The sequence below is a fragment of the Castor canadensis genome, chromosome 18 (assembly GCF_047511655.1).
Source record: "Castor canadensis chromosome 18, mCasCan1.hap1v2, whole genome shotgun sequence".
NCBI lineage: Eukaryota > Metazoa > Chordata > Mammalia > Rodentia > Castoridae > Castor > Castor canadensis.
This window is the reverse complement of record NC_133403.1, coordinates 39,970,492-39,988,241: the sequence shown is the minus strand read 5'-3', so window position 1 is coordinate 39,988,241 and position 17,750 is coordinate 39,970,492. Positions and strand designations below refer to the sequence as shown.

Below are 17,750 nucleotides of genomic sequence, written 5' to 3'. Positions count from 1 at the left end.
GTGGGTGCCATCATTCCCTTTGCTGGGACAAGAGATAAAGTATGCTTTAGAATTTGTGTTGAAACATTGGACAGTATACAATAGATAGATAATAGGACAGAAGTTTTGTGGCAAAATGAGATGACTGTAGCTAACTCACCTTCCTTTTTATTTATTCTTTTTGTCCGTTTTTTGTGTCACTGTTATCTAGTATTCTGGCACAGTATTTAGTATTATTCCACAGTGTTTCTTGGTTGGTTTTTCAGAGTCCTAGTTGGATTGTTGGTTTTTGGTTTTTTGTTTTGTTTTGTTTTTTTGATGTTATTGGGGTTTGAACTCAGGGCCTTGTGCTTGCTAGGCAGGTGCTCTAATGAACCAAGCTGCCAGCCTTCTTTCTTTCTTTTTTCTATAGTAAAAGTAATAGTGAAGTTTATTAGGAAAGGAATTCAGTGTAACAGGGTAAGAGTGGGGAGAAATGGGAAAAAAGAGAAACATTTCCTGTCCCCCATGCAGGAAATGGGAATGGACACTCCTCTCTTTATTTTTTGAATAGGGTCTCACGTTTTTGCCTGGGCCATCCTGGACCTCTATCTTCCTATATATGCCTCCCACTGAGCTGGAATGACAGGCATATGTCACCATGCCCAACTTACTGGTTGAGATGGGGTTTCATGAACTTTTTTGCCTGGGCTGGCCTCCAACTGCAATCCTTCCTGTCTCTACTTCCTGAGTAGCTGGGATTACAGGTGTGAGCCACCTTGTCCAGCCACCTGATTTTTTTGTTTTGTTTTTGGTGAGACTAGGATTGAAACTCAGGGCTTCATGCTTGAGCCACACCTCCAGTTCATTTTGCTCTGGTTGTTTTAGAGATGGGGTCTCACAAAGTATTTGCCCAGGCTGGCCTGGAACTGCTATCCTCCTGATCTCAGCCTCCTAAATATCTAGGATTACAGGTGTAAGCCCCACTGCCCTGCAGGATCCTGCATTTCACTGTTGCTCAGTTTCCTCCTGACACCTCCTGGTGGCCACAGTGAAAGCTTTTCTAGCTTAATTTGTAGCCAGGTAAAAAGGACAAGAATTGAGGTTTTGGGAAACAGGGCTTCTTTCAAGGCATTATTTTGTCATTTTCTAGGATATCTCTGCCAGTGAGGTCCAGGCAGATTTGTTTCCTATAGGTGCAAAATGTACATCTTTTGGATGTGAACATGTTTAGAAAGCGAGGGAAGGTGAGCACTTCTGGTTTCACTGGCCCTCGATACCCAGCATTACCTTGTACTCCTACAGTTTCTTCAGTGTTTCTCCAAAGAGATTGGTCTTTGGAGTCTCCTGCTTCAAGTGTCAGAGCTTGAGCCCTTTTCCCTCCGGTTTTGCTCCAGGGCTCCCAGAAGCTGTCCACATCCGTCCCTGGGGCTTAGGGATTCAAGGACTGAGCTAGTAACAGGTACATTCCCTTCATAGTCATAGGGGGAGAAGTAGAAGATGCTGTGGAGACGGAGGAGCCCGCCCGGGCTCTGCTTCTCCAGGGTGACTGTTCTCTGCCGCTCTTGCTGCACCTTCATAATGAAGGAATGAGGCTGTAACCGAACCCTTGCAGGGGTACGTTGCAGTTCTGGTGGACTTTGTGGGATTGTCGCCCTACTTAGCATGTGCACCTGGCAAGTCCGAAGGGTGGCTGTGAGGCTGGGCCTTCTCTGCTGGCTCTGTAACCTTGGGTGAGTCACTTGACCTCTCTAGTTTCCTCATCTGAAAAATAGGGACATTAAGGCAACTCTGATAAGGGTATTACTGAGAAAATTAGATTTTATGTACATACATATATACGTGTGTGTGCATGCATGTGCGTGTGTGTGCATGCATGTGCATGTGCGTGTGTGTGCATGTGTGTCCCCACAGTGCCTGAGTATATTGTGTGCTCAGAAAATACCATAATTCCTGGCATCATTGCCGCTTCCTTTGGAATTTTTTCGTTGCTCTCTGGGCAGCTGCTAAGTTTCTAGGTTCATATTCCCTTTTCTACTATTCTCAAATCCAAAAGCTCTAGACATTGTGTTTTACTTCTTATTGGACAGCACACATGACTTGCCCTAACATGCATGGTGTGTAGGCTGATGCATCCCACTAAAGGTGTGAGCATAGTGCAGGGTTCACATGTATGATTGGCAACAGCCTCGATCTCACAGTAAGGACTCTACTGCTTAAAGGAAGAGTGACTTGCTGAGGGCAGCCCCTTCTCTGAAGCTGCTGGACTGCCCCAAAGGTGAGGGTGGGCATGACTGAGAGAATCGGTGCAGGACAGTGGATGTGAGGACTACTGGGCCAGAAGAGACATGGTAGTAAGTTGAGGTTCAGAGCAAGTTGAGTAGATATCAGAATTTCCATGCTTCCTGAAGTAAGCACTTGGGCCTGCAGAGTCCTGGCAGCTTCCTTGAATACTACAGGCTGCTGGGAAGATCAGACTTGGGTGTCACTACCAAAGGGAGGTGTGTGTGTGAGATTGACAGTTTCCTCTAGGGACTGCTATACTGTGGGAGAAAATTAGTGGCAGCCTGGCTGTGTTTGTGAAAAAAGGTGGACCGCTTTTCTTCCCGATGTGGATGTTCTGGGAAGCCTGTGGCATCAGGGCGGTTGGGTATGGGCCCTCCCCCTCTTCATTGTTGTACCGCATACTAACAGCTCTCCAGGCCTGCAAGTTTAACAGGATGGAGTTCCATGTGGAGATCCTAGCATGATAAGCTATGAAAGTTAGAGGGACTGACACATGATCTGTTGTCAGAAAGGGGGCTTAAGCATTAGTTGCCAGTTAGAGGATTTCTATATGAGCACTGTCTCCCCTGAAAGAGGGACAAAGCACATCCCAGCAGACTCATACTCTAAAAGGATGCTTCAGACAGGACCAACTGCCATCTTAGTCCGTCCTTCCTCAGATGCTTGGTACACAGTAGCTCCTAGCAGCTAGCTTAGCAGGTTCATCATGCATCCTGGTTTGTAAGAGGCTCCCAGACTGGTGGCAGGAATTGTGGCTGTCTCATTCACTGTTTAGCATTCAGTGCTACTTTCTGTTGGTCTCTTTTTCATCTGAATCACAAGGAAAGAAGCACTTGGAGCCCATTTAGGGGATGTCTCAGAAGTCAGAAATCCTTAGGTTTCTGTCCTGTTCTCTCATCTCTTCGAGATACAGTGATGTATGGGATCCCAGTGATGATGCCCCATCTCAGAGGGAAGACTAGCAGGAGACAGGCCCACTCATGAGATGAGGGCTGGGCGAGGCCTATGACAGGGGCCTCTGCGTAGGTGGGCAGGGAGGGCTTCAAGGGGAGGCCTAGTGTGAACTGGTCCTACGGGATTCATGCTTGACTAAGTGCCATGGGAAGGGGGCTGGTGTTCCTGGCAGAGGGAACAGAGGTTGACTGTGTGGTCCCATGCTGCCTTTCTGAGGAAGGACAGCCTGTCTGCACGCAGGAGGAAGCTAGAGAGGCAGGTAGAAGCCTGTCCAGTGTGGTGCTGAAAGATTTTGAGCCAGGGCCTGCTGCTGGCAGAGGCAGGGTTGCTCCCAGTAGTTACTTAGAGCTGCCTTAATGGGGGACCTAAAATCACAGACCAGAAGTCTGAGATCAAGGTGTGGGACCATAGGGCCAACCTTGCTCCCAAGGGTCTAGTGGCAAATCCTTCCTTGTCTCTCCCAAGCTTCTGGTGTTGTCCTTGGTTTTGTGACAAGACTCAGCCACATGTTCATTTCTCCCTATGTCTTCACATGCGTTCTTGCTGTACATGTCTGCCTCTGTTCACATTTCCCCCTTTCAGGACACTGACCCTATGAGATTAGGGTTCATCTTTAACCCAAGTACCTCTGTAAAGTCCCTGTCTTCAAATAAGGTCACATTCTGAGGTACCAGGGTTTAGAACTTCACCATCTCTTTCTTGGGGATACAGCTCAATTTCAACAAGCTTTCCTGGGGCTTCCTATCTCACTTGTTCTATCTGTTCTGCAGAACCGGGCGGTGGGTCGCCCCAAGGGCAAGCTGGGCCCAGCCTCCGCGGTGAAGTTGGCTGCCAACAGGACCACAGCAGGGGCTCGCCGGCGCCGGACGAGATGCCGCAAGTGCGAGGCCTGCCTGCGGACGGAGTGCGGAGAGTGCCACTTCTGCAAGGACATGAAGAAGTTCGGGGGCCCTGGGCGGATGAAACAGAGCTGCATCATGCGGCAGTGCATCGCGGTGAGTGCATGGCTTCCAGGTGCCGCCCGGGCTGCAGCTCGGTGTCCTGGCTTGTTGGTCTGTCCTCCTGAGAGTGCTCCCTATGGGTGGAGGGAACTCGGCAGCTGGGTCAGGCTCCCGTTTATTCATAGTGTGGTGGTCTGTAACTCTTCCCTTCCTCAGATGGCCAAGAACATTGAAGTCCATCTCATTAAAGATGTTAGGACAGCCTGTCCTGCCTGTGAACCCATTGCTGATTATGGTTTAGTTCATGACTGTTCTGGGCCCTCTTCTTCCTATCCTGCCTTCAGAGTCAGAAGTCTGGATGGAAGGTCAAGGCCCCCTCTTCTAATGGGACTCCCAAAACAAAGAGGAGTAATGTATGGCGTCCAGGAGTTGGGCCCGTGGAGAACCTGACCCTCCCCTCCAGTTTGTTAGGAAGTGACCTGGGGCCACTGGCTTACCCCAGGAACAGGCAGTGGGTGTGAACTTTGACAACTTGGCATGGTCCTGAGTTGGCCCTTGAGTTCCTCCTCCACACACCCCACATACTTTGCCTTCCCTGGGGCACTGCTCCCTGGGGGCCCACTGGTCCTCTCCCTGTTCCCCTGGAAAAGCCGGCTCAGCTGGAGGGACAGGATTCCTTGGCCCTGGAGAGCTAGTCCACAGGCCAAGCCCAGTACAGGGTAAGCCCTTTCTCCTTGGCTGCTGATGCCCCTCTAAGCCCTTGGCACCTTCTTCTCCTAGCACATACATCCTGCTGTGTTCCTTGTTGCTCACGGTCAAAAAGTACATACAATAAAATTTACCGTCTTGGCTATTGTTGAGTATACAGTTTGGTAGTGTTAACTATGCACATTGTTATGTACCCCATCTAGAATTCTTTCACATTGCAAAACCAAAACTCTAGCCATAGAACAATTCCTTTTCCCTTTTACCCAGCCCCTGGCAACTACCCACCATTCCATTTTCAGTTTCTGATAATTCATCCTCTAGGTTAAGAGTCCACCTCATGTAAGTGCACTCATGCAGTGCTTGGGCTTATTTCACTTAGCATAATGTCCTCAAGGCTCTTCCATGTTGTCGTGTATGACAGGATTTTTTTTAAGATTGAGTAATACTCTGTTATATATATATATGCATAAAACACCTTTTCTTTGTCCATTCATCTGTCAGTGATATCTGAGCTGCTACCTCTTAGCTGTTGTAAATAATGCTACAGTGACTGTGGATATGGAAGTATCTCTTTGAGATCCTGTTTTGGATCAGAAATGGAGTTGTTGGATCATAGTATAGTTCAGTTTTTAATTTTTTAAATTTTATTTTTGAAGTAGCATACAATAATAATAGGGGGTTTCATTGTGATAATTCCATAGATTCATATAGCATACTCCGAACAAGTTCACCCCCTCCATTATATTCCAGAACCTCTTCTGTCCCCTGCCCCCATTCTTTTTGATTTTTTGAGGCTCTACCATTCTGTTTCCATATGTTGTCACACTATCATCTTAAATTCCTGTGAGCAATGCACAGATTCTCGTTTCTTCATACGTGGACCAACACCAGCTTTTTGGGAGGGGGTGTTTGTTTTTTGACAGTAGCCATCCTAATGTGTGTGAGGTGGAACCTCGCTGTGGTTTGATGTACACTTCCCTGTGATTAGCAGTATTGAGCATCTTTTCATGTACATTTGTTTATCTTTGGAAAAATGCTGTTTCAAGTCCTTTGCCCATTTTTCAATTGGATGTATGTGTGTGTTGTCCGACGAGTTGTAGAAGTTCTTCATATAATCTGGCTATCACCCTTTTTTTGTTTGTTTGTTTTGCTTTTTGTTTTGCAGTAGTGGGGCTTGAACCCAGGGCCTATACCTCAAGCCACTCCACCAGCCCTTTTTTTGTGAAGGGTTTTTTTTTTTTTTTCAGATAGGGTCTTGAGAACTATTTGCCTAGCTGGCTTCAGATGACTGATCATTCTGATCTCTGCCTCCTGAGAACCACCAGTGCCCAGCTAAATGTAGATTTTTGTCTGTGTATCTGCATTTTTCTTAAGAGAAGTTCTGCATAAACCATTGAACCATAGATTTTAAGGCACTTTTCTGTGGAGACTGGTGATTTGTGAGAACAGTATCACCTAAAACTTAGCATGTTGGCTGTGAACCCAGGATTCTCTTTTCTCTTCTACCCTGGTACCCTGGGCCTAGTTACAGGAAACCCGCGTGATGGGCCACCTTATCTTTGCACTTCTAGTGCCTGGCTCAGTGCCTGGCAGGCTGGGCTAAGTTGTAGAAGGAAGCCCCTCTCTGTGGGCTTCTTCTTCTTTGTGAAGAAACCCCATGTGGCTTCTTGAGCCCAGGGTCCTTCCAACTCTTCTTCCAGCCTTTCCACCTTGTCAGGGCCCTTCCTCCAACATTTTAGCCACCTGTGACCTACGTAGGCTCTCCTCATCCTTTTTTTGCTATTCTCTTCACGTGTGAAGTTTCCTTCCTGGAAGGAGCTCCCTGTCTTCATTTGGCTTCCTCCACAGACTTCTGCTACCTATGGTCCAAACCTGTTTCCCCTCCAGTACCTTTGTCTCTGGTGCCTCCTCTCCTTCTGTTGTGAGTCAGTTCCTCCACCTCAGGCCCTCCTTGGCCCCATGGGCTGTTCCCCATCCTTGTTCCTGGCTGGCTTCTATGTTGAAGGCTTATCTGGCCTTGGTCACTTCAAGGTCTCTTCTGCCTTCCTTGTCCAAGTCCTCCAGAAACTGGCCTTCACTGCTTCAGATAATGCTTTAACACAACTTTTGCTTATTTTTCTTGGATTTCAGTGAGTTAGGTCTTTGTCTTCCCAAATACCTCAAGGGGAGCAACTGTCTCCTCATTCCTGCACCCCACTGCCTTGTTTCAGGCTTTGGCAGATGCTCATAAAGAATTTGTTGAACAGTTGATGACTCTTCATTATTCTATTTGAATTCAGATATCTGCCTTTTTTTTTTTTTTTTTTTTTTTTTGTGGCACTGGGGCTTGAACTCCTGGCCTACACTTTGAGCCATTCTACCAGCCCTTTTTTGATGGGCTTTTTTCAAGACAGGGTTTCGCAAACTTTTTTCCCCAGGCTGGCTTTGAACCTCAGTCCTCCTGATCTCTGCCTCCTGAGAAGCTAGGATTACAGGCATGATGTCTGTGCCATTTTATAAATGACTTTTTCACTTATCACTGGAGTATGTATCCCAGCTTATTTGTGGCGCCTTGAAGCAGTTCCATAAAAACCAACTGTTTTTTCTGCTTTCCAGGCATGCATCAGTATTGGGAGGCTGGGCAGGCATAGGGAAAGCAGAAGATCTGCCCTGGCTCCTGACTTTGGCAAGTACTGTTAGGTATATCATTTCTCAAATTATGTGGTCTCAGGACCCCTTTATGCTCTTAAAAATTCCGAAGACCCAGCTCATCTGTAATCCCATCTACCTTGAAGGAGTGTCAAGGTCTATGCTGGCTCTTTGCAAAAAAGGAAAAACAAAAAACAAGAACCCCACAAGACTCTATCTGGAAAATAAAGCAAAACAGGGCTGGGGCAAGCTCAAGTGGTAGAGCACCTGCTTAGTAAGCACAAGGCCCTGAGTTCAAACCCCAGCATTGCTAAAAAGATTACAAGGTTCCCAAAGAACTCTTGTTTATGTGGCTTATTTATTAACATTCAAAATTAAAGTTGAGAAAATTTTTAAAATACTAAATTCATTTTCAAATAGTGTATCTTTATATGGACCAGCTACATTTTCCAAAACAAAAAATAGTAACAGGAAGAATGATACTGCTTTATGTTCTTGTAAATCTTCCTGTCTTGTTATTAGAAAGAACCTGGATTTTCCTATCTGCTGCTCTATTCTATCTGTTGTGATATGTTGTTTTGGAAAGAAGATGAGGAAAATCCAGCCTCCCTCAGATAGGTACTCCACAAGGGAGGAGTATGTTAATAGTTTTTGCAGATAATTGTAGATACTCTGGTACTCCCAGAATTCCACAGGTGGCTGTTTCTTAAAGGTTAGTTGCAAAGTAGAATCTGAAACTGTATCACACTTTTCATACTGTTGCCATGAAAGTCATCAGTCTTGCCCTTTGAGTAGCTTGTTTGTTCTAGTGGGTGCTTTAACATTATGCATTGGTCACTTGGAAACTGTTGGCTCACTGAGGCAAGTTTTCCAAATATTGCCACATGTCATTCATTTATACTATGTACTATTTGCATAAAATCACATTTGAGAATTATCACCACCAGTCTCATCAGAAAAGCCTTTCAGTTCATGGACAGTCTCCCAGTGAAGATCAACATCTCATTTCCCTTCTGATACTTGAGTTTTGTCATTTGCATCAAATGCTGTCCAGTGTTTTTCTGGAAATGACAGGCTCACTTTTGTCTTTAAGAAAACATGCCAGAACCCACTATTTCATTGTTTTGTTTTGTTTCAATCTTTCAAATAAAAATGGTCTTCTCTGGAGAAGGTCTTACAACTTTGTCAGGAGTGCTTTCCTTTGATAACTGTTCCTCAGCATTTGAAAGTACTGTGTGCATACTTCCTGTGTTGAGAGGATGTGCGCTCAAGCATCAAGGTTTTCATGAAGTTCCATATCAAGTGGAACTGGCGATCTTTTCAGTGTCCATGCAGCCCTCAGCTCAGTAGCCATGACTGGGCCTGGCCTCTAGTACTGAGGAGCCAGTAGTTTGGCTACCAGTGCTTTTGCACTGGCAGTGCATTTAACTCAGTGCAGAAGGCAAATCATGTCTTACTGTATTTTGAAGACAGCTTGACCTCACAGCCTTCCTGCAGAGAAACTCTGAGACTGTGAACTGCTCTGATACCTGCTGGTGAGATGAGCCTGAGCCCTCCATGGATCTGGACTGGGCTCCATTGCACCTCCTTCAGTTCTTTTCCAAGTGGGAGACATTGCCTCCACACTTAAAATTAGCCCCCTTTCACAGTCACCCATGGTCCTGGCCATACCTTATCTTTACCCATACTCCTTGATCTGTTATTCATTTTGTCTACCTCCCTCCACTAAAAGATAAGCTCAGGATGGCAAAGACTTTGATCTGTCTTATTTTTTCCTATATTCCTGGCTTTTACGGAGTACCTGGCACATAGAGGTAACAGCCTGATAAGTGTGTGAATAAGTGACTGAATGTGCCTGGGCCAGCTTTCTGACGTTTCCTGGCAGGTTCAGGAGAACAGTTCATTGCCCTTGACAGACGGTCTGTCCTCCCTCCCTACTGATTTCTGTGTTTCCTGGCTCCTCAGCCAGTGCTGCCCCACACCGCTGTGTGCCTTGTGTGTGGCGAGGCAGGGAAGGAGGACACTGTGGAAGAGGAAGAAGGCAAGTTTAACCTCATGCTCATGGAGTGCTCCATCTGCAACGAGATTATCCACCCTGGATGCCTTAAGGTAGCAGCCCCTGGGAGCCCTGGGCATTTTGGGCCTGTGTTGTGCTGATGCGGGGTGGGGCTAGGGTCCCTCCCCAAAGACTGCTGGTGAGCTGGTGGATGCAGGGCCTGGACCAGGGAGGGCAGGTCCTGAGCAACAGATAGTTAACCTGTGCCACCAGGAACCGGTTCTTGTGGTGTGCCAGGGCATGGCTGCCTTGCGGGTGACCTCTGTGCCTGCCTGGCTTAGGCAGCAGGTTGTACTTTGGAAAGGAAGAGACCACTCAGACTGGCCCACGCCTCTGTCCCAGGAGAATGCAGTGTCAGCCTGTGTGTCTGCAGGCCAGCCCAGGATGAGACTTCAGCTCTGCAGGAGCCGCATCCCCTCAGCAGTGTCGCAGACCTTTGTTTTGGCCCTCACTCTCACATCACAAACACAGACACAGACACACCCTCCAAGGCCAGTGCTGTTGCCTGGTCTCTGCTCTCCCCCAGCTCATGCAGATGCACAGCACATGGCAGGTCCTCTTTGTGTGCCGGGCCCTGAGTGATTGCTTTCCCCAGGTCCTCAGAGAGATGGGCACACTCCCTCCATGGACAAGGACCCTGGCAATAGAGACAGGAACTGGCCCAGCACGGCTGAATCAGTCAAGGGGCAGAAGGTTCAGCATCTAGACCCTGGCCCGACCCAGAACCAGTCCCACCAGCTCCCCACAGCTGTGCTTTCTTTCGGCTAGATGCCGGACGGACATGGCTGTGGGGAGGGGTGTAGAGTTCTTGGACAGACTGGGCCTCACAGGGACCCTGCATCCTTGCCACCCATCTGGACACCCTTCCCTACTCACTGAGTCCTGGCCTGTTCTTGCAGATTAAAGAGTCAGAGGGTGTGGTCAACGATGAGCTTCCCAATTGCTGGGAGTGTCCGAAGTGTAACCACGCCGGCAAGACCGGGAAAGTGAGTGCGGGCTCCAAGTCCCAGTTTGGGTTGGCGGAGAGGGGCGGGCCAGACCTTGCCGGAACCAGCCCATCCCCAGGTTGTCAGGTGGAGTGCGGTGGGTTGGGTAAGGGGGAAGGGCAAGTCCAAAGATATACAGTCGGGTTGTTCCTTCTCTCTTTTTGGCCTACAAGCAAAAGCGTGGCCCTGGCTTTAAGTATGCCTCCAACCTGCCCGGCTCCCTGCTCAAGGAGCAGAAGATGAACCGGGACAACAAGGAAGGGCAGGAGCCTGCCAAGCGGAGGAGTGAGTGTGAGGAGGCGCCCCGGCGTAGGTCAGACGAGCACCCCAAGAAGGTGCCTCCAGACAGCATCCTGCGCCGAAAGTCTGATGATGTGCACCTGAGGAGGAAGCGGAAATACGAGAAGCCCCAAGAGCTGAGTGGACGCAAGCGAGTACGGATGGGAGGTCCCTGGCAGAGGAGGGGTGGTATGGCTGGTCTCGGGTGCTGGGTGGAGGGTGGGGACAGGGATGGGCAGCGGGTAGAACTCGGGATCCTGGCCTCTTGCTGCCTTGACCAGGTCACCTAAGTCCTGAGAGCCCGGCCCAAAAGAAAGAGAAAAACCAGCAAGTCACTCCTCTTCCCACCCCCTTTAGGCCTCGACTCTTCAAACGTCCCCCGGTTCCTCCTCTCACCTCTCGCCGAGGCCCCCTCTAGGCAGCAGCCTCAGCCCCTGGTGGAGATCCAGTCTCACTTACTTCCAGCAGCAGGTGCTCCCATGCCCCACCCTCCCAAGGCCCTGGGGACTTGCCAGTCTGGGCTGTCCCCCTCCCTGCCCCTCATGTCCCCAGCCCATTGCCACAGACGGTCCTGAGGCCTGGCCCCAGGTCTGTGGCAGGGTGTGGGAGCTCAGTGAGGAGAGCCTCTGTTGGTTGGGGATGAAGCTGAAGCTGCAGCTGGGAAGCCCTGTGAGTTCAGGGAACTTCAGGATCGTGGTGGCTTCATCCGTTGGTTTTGCCGCCACTGGCCACAAGGTGGCACTTGGAGCCTCTCCTGGCTCAGGCTTGGCTGGGGATCCCTACAGGCCTGCACTTCAGCCCCCGCTCTCTGAGCTGAGCAGAGGCTGCTGTGATGGACACCTGCAATCTCTGGTCTGTCTGGGGTGGGAGGTTAGCTGGGTGGGAACAGTCAGCCATCCTCTATTTCCAGCTTCTTCCTGGAAGCATACAGGGATACAGTCTGTCAGACATGAAGGAGGAGATGGCATTTGTGGGGAAGGCGTCCCTCCAGCCCCTGCTCTAGAGACCAGGCTTTACAGTGGTGTTGGGTATAGGGGACCACCTCCCTTGAGGCTGGGAGCAAGCTTTGCATCCTTTCTTCCTCATGACAGCTAAAACCTGGCAAAGAAGATAAGCTTTTCAGGAAAAAGGTACCATCTTCTCCTCCACGCCCCCCCACTCCCCCACCCCCCTGGTTCATCTCTCACCAAGGTCCCCTTTAGGAGCCCCCAGACTGCTCCAAGCTTTCAGAGCTGTAGGGAACACCCTGGGTGACCCATCCATCCCATGGAAGAGGGTAGGGAGGCTTAGGGAGGCTTGAGATGGGCACTACCCTAAACCCTGTGGGCTGACCTTTGGCCTGCCCGCTCTCCATCCTTCCCTTCCTGCAGCGGCGGTCCTGGAAGAACGCTGAGGATCGGCTGGCTCTGGCCAACAAGCCCCTCCGACGCTTCAAGCAGGAACCTGAGGACGATCTGCCTGAGGCACCCCCCAAGACCAGGGAGAGCGACCATTCACGCTCCAGTTCACCCACCGCTGGGCCCAGCACCGAGGGAGCCGAGGGCCCAGAGGAGAAGAAGAAGGTGAAGATGCGCAGGAAACGGCGACTTCCCAACAAAGAGCTGAGCAAGGAGCTGAGTAAGGAGCTCAATCATGAGATCCAGAAGACAGAGAGCAGCCTGGCCCATGAGAACCACCAGCCCATCAAGTCAGAGCCTGAGAGCGAGAACGAGGAGCCCAAGCGGCCCCTGGGCCTCTGTGAGCGCCCTCACCGCTTTAGTAAGGGGCTCAACGGCACCCCCCGGGAACTGCGGCACCCGCTGGGGCCCAGCCTGCGCAGCCCACCCCGGGTCATCTCCCGGCCCCCGCCCTCTGTGTCCCCACCTAAGTGCATCCAGATGGAGCGCCATGTGATCCGGCCACCTCCCATCAGCCCCCCACCTGACTCGCTGCCCCTGGACGATGGGGCAGCCCATGTCATGCACAGGGAGGTGTGGATGGCCGTCTTCAGCTACCTCAGCCACCAAGACCTTTGTGTCTGCATGCGGGTCTGCAGGACCTGGAACCGCTGGTGAGGGGCCTCCATGTGTCAGACTCCAGCTTGAGGCTTAGACTGGCCTAGGATGGCCCATGGTGGCATGTGTTCCCACTTGAGTCACTTGTGGCACACTTTCCTTCTAAGTCCTGGTAAAGCTTAGTTAACTGCTGCAGACTCTCAGGCTGTCACAGCACTCCTCAGCCCAGTCTTGTTAGAGGAGAAACCCATTTGCTTTCCTGATCTAGCTCCCTGGAAGCTAAGAAAGGACCATGTGGAGTCCTTGTTTAGAGTTAGCTAAGATTGAAGTGTGCTGGTACTGACTGTAATCCCGCTCTGACATTTCCTGGCTTCCTGCCTTGGCAGAGTTCCTTACCATCATGTACTGAGGAGGCATGGTGCCTCCTTAAGAGCTTGTTTGGAGGTGTGGGGTAGAGGCCACAAGAGAAACTTGGTAGAAAGCGAATGAGTGGTAGGTGGGGAGAGTTACCACAGCTTACAGAGGCTCCCCAAGTGAACCCTCACCTCTGATGGTGTTTCTGCCCCACTCCCACCCCATCCCTAGGTGCTGCGATAAGCGGTTGTGGACCCGCATTGACCTGAACCACTGCAAGTCCATCACGCCTCTGATGCTGAGTGGCATCATCCGGCGACAGCCTGTCTCTCTCGACCTCAGCTGGACCAATATCTCCAAGAAGCAGCTGAGCTGGCTCATCAACCGGTTGCCTGGTGAGCTCTGGGTCAGGGACCCCGGTGTGCAGGAGTGGGGACTGGGGCGTATCACCTGACCGATGCCTCCTTCTCTACTCCCCACCCCCAGGGCTTCGAGACTTGGTGCTGTCAGGCTGCTCTTGGATTGCAGTCTCAGCCCTCTGTAGCTCCAGTTGTCCATTGCTCCGGACCCTGGATGTCCAGTGGGTAGAAGGACTAAAAGATGCCCAGATGAGGGACCTCCTCTCCCCACCCACAGATAACAGGCCAGGTGAGGTGCTAAGCTGGGGCTGTGCCCTGAGGTCTGTCTCACAGAGACAGGGTGATGGAACTGCCATCAGGTCTGGTTCTAACAATAGACCCATCTGGTGCTAGTGTCCTTCAGCCGGGAGGACACAGAAGAGCCCCGCTGCTGTGTTCAGTCAGCTGTGGGTCAGGGGACCCAGGTGGGAAAGACTGCTGTGCACGTGCCAAGTCTTCTTCACTCCTGGGGCTCTGGACATCTGACTGCTGCTCTGTTAACTCGTTCTTCGCTGGCTTCAGACCTCTAGTATCAGTCACAGTGGCTGGATGAGGGCTTGAAACTTGACATACTCCTACATCAGCTGCTTGGGTCACTGTCCCCTACCCAAGCAGAAAATGGAAAATGGACAGGGCTGCCAGGCCATCTGTGCATAAGTTGGCTAATTACTGCTGGGTAGAATGTAGGCTCAGTTTGCAGAGAATCTAGAATTTAAAAATTTTTTGCTGTTTTGAGACGGTCTCACTCTAGCCCGGGTGGCTTTGAATGCATGATCCTACCGCATGTCCCTCCCAATTGCTGGGGTTACAGACATGGGCCAACCATGCCTGGCCTTAGAAATCTGAATTTTGGTGTAGAGTCTTCTGAGGTTTTTTGTTGGGTTTGTTTTCTGGCAGTACTGGGAATTGAACTCAGGGCCTCACATGCTTTTACCACTTAACCCCTAGTCCTTATGCTTTTAGTTGGTTTTTCAGATAGGGTCTCACACTTTTGTCCAGGCCAGACTCAGGCCTTGATCCTTCTGTGTCCATCTCCCAAGTAGCTAGGATTCTGAACCCTGAATTTTCTGGTTTTAAATGCTATTATTCTGATATTTGGGGGAAACACTTTTAGAGTGTCAAATCAGATCTGATCTCCCTGGTCAGGCTGACAGGGCATCCCTCTCCTACCTGCCCCACCAGGTCAGATGGACAATCGGAGCAAGCTCCGGAACATTGTGGAGTTGCGCCTGGCTGGCCTGGACATCACAGATGCCTCCCTGCGACTCATCATCCGCCACATGCCCTTGCTCTCCAGGCTTCACCTCAGTTACTGTAACCATGTCACCGACCAGTCCATCAACCTGCTCACTGCAGTCGGCACCACTACCCGAGATTCCCTGACCGAGATCAACCTGTCAGGTGAGGTGGGGCCTGCCCCCGCCATGGGTCTGCCCAGCACCTGTGAGATGGCTGAGAGTTGCATGTTTGTTAAGAACTGTATGCCTAATTCTGTCTGATCACAGTGCTAGGTATGAGGAAATCCCAATGAAACATCCTAGTCTAGATGGGAAGTGTGCATTGCCTAAGTCACTACTGGAATTGTAATAACTACTACCAAAAATAGTACTGATAGCAGTGCTTCCTGTTTCAAAATACAGGTTAGGGATGGCTTCCCAGGGGTGACAGAGACAAGCTGATACCTGACAGCTAGGGTTTGGGGGACAGTGCTGAGCTGTGAGGCAGGGGCCACAGCAGACAGGGCTCTGATCCATGGGCTAGCAGTCAGGCAGAAACCAAGTTTGTTGTCATTGCTTATATGTACCCCTTGTGACCCTCTGTCAAAGGGGCTTGTTAAAAAGAAAACCCCAGTTCCATTGTTGTTCCATGTCTGTCACATGCCACAGAATCCTCGATTCTTCACTCGCTGATAGGGTAGCAGGTGACTCTAAAGAAGCTGGCCTGTTAACGTATGGTGAGGTGCACAGAAGCAATCAGTGCTGCCTGTCCTTATCCCAGCCACCCCAGTGTAGGTCTGGTAGCTGCAGATGGTCTGGATTGTGACATTTGGATGAGACAAAAAAAAAAAAAAAAGACACTTGCATCTTTTTTTTCCCAGATTACCAAGTATTAAGGAATAGACTCACTTCATTTCAATGATGTGACACACTGTCATTGTGATGTTTTGCCTTATCAGGATTTGTGTTCTTTCATTGTTTGCCTGTCTTTACACCCCACGTCCATGTCTGAAACACCTTCCTGTAACCTGTGCCACACACAGGTAGGCTAGGGAGGTTTGAATGGTACGAGATCATTCCCCTAGGTCTCTTGGGAGCCATTCCTCCTTGTCATAGTTTTGGTGGCAGGGGTTATCGCACTCATAGAGGCAAGGAAAATTGCCACGGCTAAAGGAAGCTTTCACCACAGTGACACCAGTTCAAGGCTCAGTTCATAAACTGATGACTGACCCTTCTTGGAGATAGGCTGGGGAGGCATCTGGTTCTAGGCATTTTTATAGTATGTTCTAATTTAGTTGTCACATATGTCTAATACATCTTAGTCTAAAGTCACTCCCCTTCAGTGCAGTGCAATTTCATCTTCTGTTTTTCTACCACAGTACACTGAGGTCATCTTTGTCATCTCTTCGTCTTAGTACACTTTTTTTTTTTTTTTTTGTGGTACTGAGGCTTATACTCAGGGCCTCTTCCTTGAGTCCCTCCACCAGTCCTTTTGTGTGTGTGATGGATATTTTCGAGATAGGTTCTTGCAAACTATTTGTTCAGGCTGGCTTTGAACCATGATCCTCCTGCTCTCTGCCTCCTGAGTAGCTAGGATTACAGGCGTGAGCCTCTGGCACCCAGCTCCTTGTTCATTCTTGTTAAGAGCTATGAAGTATGTTAAAACCTGTCTCTATTAATATAAGTAGTTAATGATAAATTAAGATGATATCACTAACCAGATGACAGTTGACATCTTTCAGGATGCATAAATGTGGTTGGAGGATCTGACCTCGTGACAAGGGAAGTTGCAATCCTAGCTGTTCCATTTAAGCTAAATTTCATCCTAGAAATATTTCTTTGATGCTCGAGGTGGTTCCATGTCTTCTCTCTCCACCTTGATCCTCACTGCTTTAGGGTGGCCCTTTGAGCTCGAGCTGTCTTCCAGGCATCTGCCTGTTTCCAAGTAGCCTTTGCTGCCACTGCCATTCAGACACAGTGCCTTTGTAGGACACAAGGATTTTCTGCTGTGTGCCTCCCCTTTTTCTTCTCCCTCACTTTTCCAATTTTTGGTTAATGTGCTATTATTTACCTTATTGTGACCATGTAAATATTGTTCACTTTTAAGGCAAATAGTGTATTATGAGTACACTTTCTTTTCTGCACAATAGCTGTCTGTTTTATTGTTGCAAATGACACAACTAAGCAGTGTACAAAAGGACTACGTACTCTTTCCTTCCACACACACTCATCAGCCCCACCACCAGTTTTTGCAGACTTTTCTCCTGGCCTTTTCCAGGAAATCCTTTGGTCTTTTTGTCTCTCTCTCATGTCTTTTGATCCCTTACCATCTTTCTTGGTTGACATAAAACATTATTATTCATTCACGTTTAGTTGATAGTTAAGCTAGATACAGAAGCCTGCCTTGAGCCATGTTGCTTTAGAAAATGAAAAGTATTTTGCACCTTTCAGAGACAAAGTCCAAAACTTTGGGGTTTTCATTATTGTTGTTTTTTGGTCTTTTTTGGTACTGGGATAGAGCCCAGTACCAAAAACTGCTAGGCAGGCACTCTACCACTGAGCACATCTCAGCCCAAAGTCCAAAATTTTGGCTCTTCATCCATCCATGAGTTTGTTCTCTGGTGTTTGCACAAGTTTTGTAACTGATCATGAGCCTTGGTTGAGGTGTGTTCATCAGCCACACTAAACTGAGCCCTTTCCATACAAGAATGTCTTCAGTTCTGCGCAAATCCCTGAGTTCCCTCATAACTTTTCCCCTTTATTTCTGGACTAGTGTTCTGGTACCTTTTTGTTTTACCCCGCCAGTTTTCTACTTTTTTGCTGTGTTCTAACAGTTTTCTTCCCATTTTACATACAACTCCAACTGAGAGTTCTTCATTCCTGCTGTCACGTAGGTTGAACCATCTGAAATTGCTGGTTATCCTTATGTAGCTCAGTGGTAGTGCACTTGCTTAGTATGCACAACTCCCAGGGTTCCATCCCCGATCCTCG

The 17,750-nt window shown here is 49.2% G+C and overlaps 1 protein-coding gene across 15 annotated transcripts in view; it reads left to right on the top strand.

The window, feature by feature from the left end:
* Positions 1 to 17,750, top strand: part of Kdm2b (lysine demethylase 2B) — a 117,138-nt gene that overhangs the window by 97,387 nt on the left and 2,001 nt on the right. For 7 of the 15 annotated variants that reach the window (XM_074060572.1, XM_074060571.1, XM_074060573.1 and 4 more), the window contains 10 exons: positions 3,969 to 4,193; positions 9,441 to 9,584; positions 10,431 to 10,518; positions 10,683 to 10,951; positions 11,154 to 11,267; positions 11,888 to 11,926; positions 12,167 to 12,846; positions 13,376 to 13,539; positions 13,631 to 13,792; positions 14,725 to 14,943. In XM_074060572.1, the coding sequence (XP_073916673.1) occupies positions 3,969 to 4,193; positions 9,441 to 9,584; positions 10,431 to 10,518; positions 10,683 to 10,951; positions 11,154 to 11,267; positions 11,888 to 11,926; positions 12,167 to 12,846; positions 13,376 to 13,539; positions 13,631 to 13,792; positions 14,725 to 14,943 (2,104 nt within the window). The remainder of the gene's footprint in view (positions 1 to 3,968; positions 4,194 to 9,440; positions 9,585 to 10,430; positions 10,519 to 10,682; positions 10,952 to 11,153; positions 11,268 to 11,887; positions 11,927 to 12,166; positions 12,847 to 13,375; positions 13,540 to 13,630; positions 13,793 to 14,724; positions 14,944 to 17,750) is intronic. The other 8 variants (XM_074060583.1, XM_020163676.2, XM_074060574.1 and 5 more) reach the window with 3 other exon arrangements.